A 10,152-nucleotide genomic window follows, 5' to 3' on the forward strand; every position below is an offset into this window, starting at 1 on the left:
CACACATCAAATCCATCGATTAGAAAAATATTCAAATACCATGAATTATTTTTATTCCCTCATGTGTCCTAGGTCCAATGACCATCCCGTGTGCATCTTGCTTTTAGATTACCTTATGCCCTGAATTGTCATTTCTCTTCAATTTGTAAAGGGAGAATATTAACTTGGAGTTGAATATCTCAAGTATACTGAGAATTTCCCTCAGTATTTTCATCAATACTTACCTATAGTTCATATTCTATAGCTTTTTCCAAGAGCTCCAGTCACATACCTTACATTGATAATTTCTTATCATGTAACAAAACAAACAGGGTATCCTTCCAGGCTCTCATATTTCAGAAAGCTCGTGCTAAATGAAGCCATGAAGATTCTAAATCTAAACATCAATGGCTGCAAAAACCTGCTGTAACTTATGACATGCTACAGCTCGGGGCAATCCAAAGCTCACCTCAAAACGCTTAGAGTTGACTTGGTCCAAACTATTTCTCCAGAAAAATGAGACCAGGACAATTAAAGCAGCAGCCTTACAGATAATCATAGACTGCTGGTGCCAATTCCCAAGCCCTAGAGGCAGACAGCACCGTAGGGTAGAGAGCTAGACTTCCTTCCCTGCTGAGTTCTCCTAAAGAGAAGACTTCTACACATTTCTCTGTGGGTCATTCACTGATTCCCTACCCCAACAGACCACACACACAGGTGTGCACATGTACACACAAATATGCCAACTGGACTAAGCTCGCCTTTCAGGTGCTAGGATTTCAGGCGTGTGCCTTAGATTTGCTCGGAATTTCTTATAACACAAGATATATATTCATCATACACATGAGGCCAAACCACTGTGACTAAATTAGGGATGTGATGTTTGTTTAATGGGGTTCGGGGAAATGTGTTTAGATGTGTTCTGTTCTATTTAGTTTTATTTTAACTTATGTTCTTTTCTCTCTTTGAAATTTTATTGCCATTTGATTACTTATCTGATTTTCCTCTCCTCATCTACCAATTTCTGTGTGAAACTTCTAAGGGAATTTCAGATAGGAGAAACGACAAAGTCCAGGAACTGCCACTTTGGAATAATGTCCCTGGCAGGCCGATTATGTTAAATAAAGATGTTTAGTAGCAAAGGCTTTACTCTAGTGTCCCCTGACCTGCCTAAGGTTTTGAATCACTGAAACAGGAGCCATTACCCTTGGTCCTCTCCTCAGTTTTGTTAACTGGCTCTGTGGAAGGAAGCTGCCAGCATCCTGGACAGACTTTTGCCACATGCCGTCGTCATCTACTTCAGTCCCAGGCTCTGCTCCCAAGAGAGAAATTTTCCAACAGTTTTACAAACCAGCCTGTTTTCTGGATCCAACAGACCACTGATGTTCTCCAAGTCTGTGGATCTTCTGTGACATTCTGCATTCTTCTCCTACACAGAGAAGGGGTGCAGAGAGGGGTGCAGAGGCTTTTATATAGCCCACGCTGTTCTTTAAGTCTCAGCAGCACCCTCCCTCCGCCTCTTAGGAGGGTGTGAATAAAGGCAGGTGTCACTAAGCTCAGTGAAAACAGTAGCTCTTGAAACTCGAGGAAACCATGAGGTTACTTAGATACTTCCATGAGATGCACAAAGCCAAAGACAGAGCTGCTAGAATTTATTTGTCCTATTTGTGCTTGACATAGTGAGGTTAATCTGTTGATGCTGTGAATCAAGTCTGTGAAACAAAACTAGTTAGGAGTCACTACAGGCTTCTCCACCACTCACTTGGAGAATAAGAAGTTACATCTGTAAATGGTCTTTTTTCAACATTTTAAGACAGCCTCAAGGGGCTGGAGTTGTGGCTCGGCAGTTAAGAGCACTGTCTGCTCTTCCAGAGGTCCTGAGTTCAAGTCCCAGCAACCATGTGGTGGCTCACAACCATCTATGCTGGGGTTTGATGCCCTCTTCTGGAATGCAGGTGTACATGCAGATAGAGCACTCATATACATTAAATAAATAAGTAAATCTTCAAAAAAAAAAAAAAAAGTGCTTTGACAGCACCCAGGGCTCCCAGCTCATAACCCTGCAATTCTACCTTCAGGGAATCTGACCCATTCTTCTGGCCTCTGAGGATAACCACATGCACCTAGTATACAATCACACATATAAATATAAATAAAAATAAATTTAAAAATTTTCAGTCACCGGCTGGAGAGACGGCTCAGATGTTAAACACACTGGCTGTTCCTGAATTCAATTTCCAGCAACCACAGGGTGGCTCATAACCATCTATAATGAGATCTGGTGCCCTCTTATGGCCTTCTGGCACACATGCAGGCAGAAGACTATATGTATAAACAAACAAACAAACAAACAAATAAATAAATAAAATCTTTAAAAAATTTTCAGTCTCATGTAGCCCATGCTGGCCTCAAACTCAGACCAAACTTTCTGCCTCAACACAGCATCCTAAGTGCTGGGTTTAAAGGCATCAGCAGTCACGAGCCACTTGAGTTTCAGGATTTCGTTGTTGTTGGTGGTGGTGGTGGTGTGTGTGTTTTGGTTCCGGTTTTGGAGAGTTTGTCCTGAAATTCACTCTGTAGACCAGAGAGATTCTGGAGCTCAGAGATCCCTCGCCTCTCACTTCCAAGCGCCGGGACTGAGAGGGGTGCATCACCCCGCCTGGCTGCAGAAGTTTCCGCCGTTAACATGGTGAATGTCATAACCTAACCTACATAAAAACCCTTGGAGGTCCTCAATAACGTCCGAACACAAGAGACCCTGAATCCTGATCGCGATTCAGAGAGTGGATGTTAAAGGAACGCTGTTGACAGGAGAGAGAGGGCGCCCAAAGCCGTCTTCTCCTCCTCGCCTCTGCGTTTGTTACTCAAGCTCACCGCCTGTGTCAGCTGCTCAGCCCTTCCATCTGGACACACATTTTCAGTCCCACTGCATCTCTGAATTCTGGAGAAAACCACTCACAGTCACTGTGGTATCTGCCCTCAACCCACAGGGCTATAAACTTCACAGAGAGGAACAAGGTTCAGTTCCTCCAGGTTTTCCAGACACCCAGGATGGGGGCTGCAGCCCTGGGTCCCATCCTCCTACCGCTCTCAGTCCTGGCTCTTACCCTTACCGAGTCCCAGGCCCACGCGGGTGAGTGCAGAGTCCGTAGGGAAATAACCTCTGCCCAGAGGGCGAGGGTAGCTCCGGGGAAGTCGCGTCTCCGCCTTCGCCCAGCTAACCGGGTCGCCCGTGCTCCGCTCTCCAGCGTCCCGCGTCCGGCGTCCGCTTCCCCGCCGGCCTGAGCACCGACCGCGGGTGCCCGGGGAAGGGTTGGCATCTTTATGGCTTGTCGCCTCCAGGCTCACACTCGCTGCTCTATTTCGTTACCACGACATCCCAACCCGGCGTCCTGGAGCCCCGAGTCATCATTGTCGGCTACATAGACGACACGGAGTTCATGAGTTTCGACAGCGAGGCGAAGGGTCCGAGGACAAAGGCCCGGGGGTCATGGGTAGAGCGAATGGGCCAGAAGTTTTGGGAGGAGGAGGTGAAATATGCCGAAAGTTACGCCGAGAGGGCCCGAGAAAACCTGCGCCTGGCAATGAGAGTCTACAACCACAGCGAGGACGGTGAGCGGGCCCCAAGCGAGTTCCTCAGGCCCCTAGGCCCAAGGTTCCTTCTCACCTGGAGCCTAGACCCGGGTGGTATCAGGTCGTCCAAACGCCCAGGGCGAGGGGGGCGGGTCCACACGGGCAGTACTGACCTCAGGGGCGCGGCCAGGTTCTCACACCATCCAGTGTTTAATCGGCTGCGATGTTGGGCCCGACCGGCGGCTGCTCCGAGGGTACTATGAGCACGCCTACGACGGCAACGATTACCTCAGACTGAACGAGGACCTGAGCACCTGGAGCGCCGGCGACGCCTCGGCTCAGATTGCCGCGCGCCAGTGGAAAGCCGACGGCGTGGCAGAGCGCATCAGAGCCATTCTGGAGGGGAGATGCGCAGAGACCCTCCTCAGACACCTGGAGATAGGGAGGGAGACGCTGCGGCGGACAGGTAAGAGGGACAGCCGGGAACTTCCTCCGTCTGCGCTGGGAAAAGGCAATTAGCTCTCTCTCTTGACCTGGAGGGGAAGAGTGCTCCTGAGTTCACCGACCCAACACCAACCAGAGCATGGCTCTCTCAAGGGTCCACCCTTCTCGGGAACGTTCACAGGGTCGCTGACACTGAAGCGAGATCTCTGAAATAACCAGCCAGCACCCCATTGTGAACCATGGCCTCTCCCAAACCCAGTGCGCTGTCCACACCCAATGTTTTTGGAGGCCTGACTCAGTGATGTTGAATTTCTTAGCGCCCCGCTTACTTGGGACCTGAAATTCTCTTTTCGTGGTGGGAAACCTGGAGTCTTCTACTGGCCTGGCTCCTCATGATTCCAGAATTTCCCAGGGAATATATTATCCTTATGCCCGAGTGCAGGCTACTGTGTGGATTTGTACCCTGTAGACTCTCGGTTCTGTTGTGCATTGCCAGGGTGGTCACACGAATGCTGCTTAAATCCTTAGAAAGAGTAGAAAATGCCTGAACTTTACAACTCTCCCCCAGATCCCCCAGAGGCACATGTGACCCATCACCCCAGATCTGAAGGAGACGTCACCCTGAGGTGCTGGGCCCTGGGCTTCTACCCTGCTGACATCAGCCTGACCTGGCAGAGGGATGGGGAGGACCTGACCCAGGACATGGAGGTGGTGGACACCAGGCCTGCAGGGGATGGGACCTTCCAGAAGTGGGCAGCTCTGGTGGTGCCTCCTGGAGACGAGCAGAGATACTCGTGCCGTGTGCAGCATGAGGGGCTGCCTGAGCCCCTCACCCTGAGATGGGGTAAGGAGGGGCTTGAGCACAGAGCCTCTTGTCAGGAAAAACAGGCAGCCTTCTGGAGACCCCAAGTAAGCTTCGAGCTGAGCTGAGTAGGGCTCCTCAGCTCTACTCTCTTCCCACCCTCTCTTCTCAGAGCCGCCTCCTTGGCCCAAGATTGGAATAACTGTTGGTGTGGTCCTTTTTGGAGTTGTGGTCACTGGAGCTGTGGCTGCCATTGTAATGATGAGGAAGAAAAGTGCAGGTAGGGAGGGGATTGGTGTCTGAAGGGTTTATCTCCAGAGTTGAAGCCCTACATGGAAATGTGCCTATCTCCTGTTTCTTACACGGAGACACGTCTATACATGAGTGTTTACCCAACATGGGACTCTATGTACTAGCACCATTTACATTCCAGGGCTATAGGTGTACTTTAGGACATCATCATTCTGCTTCTCCCCCAGTCTTTTTCTTTTCCCAGATCTTTCCTCCTTCTATTTCCATCCCTTGGCCATATCTCAGCTCTTGACCTCTTTACATACTAGGGAAATGCCCACTTAGAGTGTAGAAATGAGGCAGAGACCACGCCCCTCATCCCCTCCTCAAATGTTCCTACAGCTGGGTACCTCATGAGTCCTTAGCTTGATCAGTTTAATGACCACATGCTGGACCTTGACCAAAGCTGCAACCACATAGATTGTATGTGGCAAAGATGACATTGTCATATCCACTTTTCAGAAGCAGCAGGGGAACTGTCTCTGTCATAGTGACCAGGGTGTCAGTGAAATGATCAGTTTCAGGTTCCTCTGTCCAGTGGACCCTGAGTGGGACCTGGTGTTGATGGGTCAAAATTTGCTTCATTGGGTTTTTCCAAAACAAAATAATCTCCAATTCTCATATCACATATAAAATTATTTTATGTTTAAATGATAAGAATTTAGGCTTCAACTGGGTGGTAGTGGCACACACTTTTAATGCCAGTACTTGGGAGGCAGAGGCAGGCAGAGGCAGGCAGATCTCTGTGAGTTTGAGGCCAGCCTGCTTTACCACATGAGTTCAGAGTCCAGGAAAGCCAAAGCTACACAGGGAAGCCCTGTCTCGGAAAAACAAAACAAAACCAAAACAAAATCAGTTCAGAAAGTTTTTAGATAGCAACCAATCATAGACTTTCCTTATATAATTACATCCTATGTCTTTTCATCTGAGATCATACCTCATGATAGACAAAACAGTATGCAGTTCTGAACATTCCAGATCTACAGTGATGATATATGTTCTCCCTTTTTTCCTTGGGCATCAGCAAAAACAATAATAATGATAGTAATGATAATGCCCATGCAAGACCCTTTTCATCATGTATACTGTTCTCACCACTAACATCAGTGGTCACAAACCTTTTCCCAAAATATTCTGGCCTCTCTCTGTGTCCATCATTTAGATTGTTGAGTATGGAATCCAGGACTTAATTCTTTTTCTTTTTTGTTTATTTACTTTTTGACATGTTCTCCCACAGTACCTCAAGCTGGCTTTGAACTCACTGTGTAGCTGTGATGGTTACTCTTGGATGTCAACTTGACTGGATTTAGAATCTCCAAGGATAAACGATTCTGGGTGTGACTATGAGAATGTTTTCAGAGATGATTAAATGTGAAGAGAAGACCCAGTCTGAATTTAGGTGACACGATCCCTTGGGCTAGGACCAAGAGTGACTAAAAGGAAGGACAGGAGAAAGCCAGATGAGATCTCTATTCTTCTCTATTCTCGGCTTTCTGAACCACTCAAGTCTGAGGAGTCTCAGCCACGTGCTCACAGCTGCTGAGCACTCCACCATGCTTTATGTTGAGATGGACTGGACCCTCTTAAATCATGAATCTGAATAAATATTTTAAATTTGTTTCTGTTAGTTATTTCATCACAACAATGAAAAAAAGTAACTAATACAGCCACTCAGACTGGCCTTGAAGTTCCAGAAACGCTTTGTCCTGTTTCTGGGATGTTGGGTGTAGAGCCTACCACATGTAGCCTCAGCAACGACTTAGCATGAGTGAGGCTGACTCTGGAGCTCCTTGTCTACACTCTTCTTGCTGCATTATCTGTGTGCAAGCAGTTTCTGCACCTGAGTGTTTGACGTGCATTTCTCCATGTCTGTCACACAGTTCTGAAATTTTCTTGTCATCTTTACCTTGTTTTCATAATCCAGTAGAAAATTTTGAGTTATTTATATATTATAGATATTAATCTCCTTTCATATGTACAGCTAGTAAAGATTTTCTCCCACTTCCTCTTTTCTTTCCTGTGCAGAAGCTTTAATTGCATTCATTTGTCAGTTCTTGCTATGACTTCCTGAGCCATGAGTCCTTTTCCTAAAGTCCTGACCTTTATATATATTTGAAAATGTTCTCCCAATGTTGTTTATGTCCTCCTGGTTTAATTTTGAAAGTTCACAAATATCAAGAAATGTGTCAATTTCTTCTAAATTTCAAGATATATTGAAAGATTTTGAAAGTACTTCTTAATGATACTCTGAATTTTGTTAATATTTGATGTAAATTTTTTATTTCTGATTTTATTGAGTCTTTTTTTTTTCATTTCTTGACACACAGGGTCTCATGTAGCAGAAGCTTTTCAATTTCATTGTGGTTTAAACCACAATGATATGGAAAGGTAGCAAGCTCTAGGAACAGGCCTGTGTGAATGAGCAACAAATGTGTCCTCGAGAAGGCCCTGCACATATGAGCCAGAAACACACAGAATGCTTACTTGCTTTTTTTTCAGAAAGAAAGAAAGAAAGAAAGAAAGAAAGAAAGAAAGAAAGAAAGAAAGAAAGAAAGAAAGGGAAACAAAAGTTACAGATGGTGCAAACACACAAAATAATTTGTAACATTCATTTATGGAAAGAGCTACAGTTTCACACATCTACATGGATATATTTTAAAAATTCTAATGAAGCTGGAAACATAGGTTAGAGCACTTGTGTAGCATATATCAGGCTATAAATTTACTTCCCAGTGATGAAAAGATTAATAATAATAATAATAATAATAAAACCAAACAACAACCTACAAGCAACTCAGATCAAAAAAAGTCAGTAAAATTCCAGTTTGATAAATGTTCTTTATAAGTAATTGTAGACAACAATATCATTTATATATACATATTTCAATGGCAAAACCCATTCAGTTTAGGCAGAAACTGCCTTTAGAAGTGTGTGAGAGAGACATTTGTGTGTGGGGAGAGCACACAGAAAGTCCTGGCAGTAGTGATGCTCAGCCTGACTTGTGGACACCTGATCACTGCTGGCCTTTCACCTGTGTATATGCATGCTCACTTACATATTGCCTTTTACCCAGACAAGAAAAACACTTAGGATAAAAAACAGCATTGGTTGTGACTTGGGATTTAAACATGGTTCCCTGAGAGTATTATGACACAACTCATATACAGTGACAGGAGACAAAAAGGCAGCTTGTGAAATGGACATGAAGGATCCATATCTGGATAAACGGAACCCTTACACGGGCTCTTACTTGTAGTGAGAATTCTCAAATTTTGGTTTCCTTAAAAACCACAGAAATATTTTGAGAACGTGCTTTTATTTTAATCTGGGCGTGGGACCATGAGGCTGCTTCACAGCAGCTGATTACAGTTTGCCTCGTGCTCTAGCAGAGGTGTGGTTTTTCCAGTTGCAGACAGTTTCTGCTTTTGGAACCCTGGGAGCTTTTCAGAAGGTAAATGCTGCAGCCCTGAACGGGGAGGTTGTTGGTTGTTGGTCACTCAGGGGGGTGTGTCCAAAGGAGAAACAACAAGGAAGAATTTAAACTCAGGGATCTCCCCCGACCATCCTTCTTTCTCTCATATCTAGTCATGGGGTAAAATGGGGAGGGGAATAAAGGGTGCAGAAAAGAAGAACCTACAAGGTAGCAAAGACCAGCTACACTTGTTTTTGGGATTTTGGGATGTGAAATTGCCCCACTGCTGTAAGTTACCTGTATGCTAGATTTGGAGAATACTGGGAAATGAACACACCGATTCTCATTCAAAACAAAACAAAAACAAACCCACCTCTTTTTGAGACAGAGTTACTCAAAAGCCAGAAGTTCACCAATTGGGCTTGGTTGGCTGGCAGTGAGTCTGAGGGATCCACCCCTCTGTCTCCACAGTGCTGGGATTACAAGCTATGTCACTCTGCCAAGCGTTTTTACATCGGTTCTGGAGGTCGAACTCAGGGTCTAATGCTAGCAAGATAAGCATATTGCCACAGTCCCGACCCCCTAGTGAACAAAACAAAGAAAAAATATATGTATGCAGAGAGAGAGGGAGACAGACAGACAGACAGACAGACAGAGACAAAGTCTCCTGAAACTCACTGTGTAGACCGGGCTGCCCCTGAACTCACACCCTTGGCCTCTGCCTCCTGAGTGCTGGGATTAAAGGTGTGCGCCGTCATGGCCAGCTTATAGTAAACAACTATAACAGACTTGTGCTAGTTTACTTTTAGGATTCATTCAACTTGGAAGCTTTGTCATTTTCTTTATTGAACTGAATTTTGAAGTCCTCTACTTCTTGAATTGTCATTATCCTCTGTGGTCCCATCTCTTCCTTCCTCCCTCCTTTCTTTTTGAGCATTTTTTTGAGACCTGGGGATTGAAACAAGACTTAGCACATGCACCTTACCACTGAACTATGTCACTAACATTCTTTTCTTTTTCTCTTTTTGTTTTATTTGTGTGTCAGACAAGATCTCATTATATGGCCCAGGCTGAGCTATAGCAAAGATTAATCTTAAACTTGAAATCCCTTTTCTTCGGTTTCCTGGAGACTGGGATTACAGGTATGCACCACTATACCAAAACTAATTATATTTCCTTACAAGTGAAGGTGATATTATGATAGCTTAAAAAAAAATAGAAAGCCAGCTATACTCACATTGGTAATCTCATCTATGAGAGATTATAGATTATAGAGTGAATTAGGGAGATTGTAAATTTGAGGCCAATTAACAAAAGTTAGTGAGTAAAGAGTATTAGGGATGTGGATTAGTGGTAGAGCCTTTTCCTATCATGGACCAGGCTTATATTTAATCCTCAGTATGAAGAAACCCAAAGGAAGAAGGCCCAGCAAGATTTCTAGCAGGTAAGGATGTTCGCTCGGAAAGCCTGATGATCCTGAATCCCCCCAGTCCAAGTGTGTTATCTTAGAGCTGTGATCCCAGCATTCCCATGTTACACAGGAGTGTCTCCTGTGATGAAGGCCAGCCCCAGCATCACAAGGGTAAACCGAGGTGGGAAACAGAGTTGATGACTGATCACTCAGCTGACTTTCCTGTGAGAATTCAAAGC

At 45.1% G+C, this 10,152-nt stretch overlaps 1 protein-coding gene across 1 annotated transcript; it reads left to right on the forward strand.

Moving 5' to 3' along the window:
• The first annotated feature begins 2,883 nt into the window (after positions 1–2,883).
• Positions 2,884–6,707, forward strand: LOC110563052 (class I histocompatibility antigen, B alpha chain-like). The gene is made up of 6 exons (XM_021659994.2): positions 2,884–3,112; positions 3,322–3,591; positions 3,743–4,018; positions 4,565–4,840; positions 4,971–5,078; positions 6,327–6,707. Exons 1-6 carry the CDS (start codon positions 3,031–3,033, stop codon positions 6,356–6,358), a joined length of 1,044 nt encoding a protein of 347 aa, XP_021515669.1. The 5' UTR covers positions 2,884–3,030; the 3' UTR covers positions 6,359–6,707.
• The last annotated feature ends 3,445 nt before the right edge of the window (positions 6,708–10,152 follow it).

This window comes from Meriones unguiculatus, chromosome 16 (assembly GCF_030254825.1).
Source record: "Meriones unguiculatus strain TT.TT164.6M chromosome 16, Bangor_MerUng_6.1, whole genome shotgun sequence".
NCBI lineage: Eukaryota > Metazoa > Chordata > Mammalia > Rodentia > Muridae > Meriones > Meriones unguiculatus.

Excerpts from the sequence above, each read along its gene's own strand:
- LOC110563052 (XM_021659994.2), top strand. The coding sequence starts at position 3,031 with ATGGGGGCTGCAGCCCTGGGTCCCATCCTCCTACCGCTCTCAGTCCTG. Across the intron at positions 4,019-4,564 it reads GGAGACGCTGCGGCGGACAG|ATCCCCCAGAGGCACATGTG; the intron begins GTAAGAGGGACA and ends ACTCTCCCCCAG. Across the intron at positions 4,841-4,970 it reads GCCCCTCACCCTGAGATGGG|AGCCGCCTCCTTGGCCCAAG; the intron begins GTAAGGAGGGGC and ends CTCTCTTCTCAG.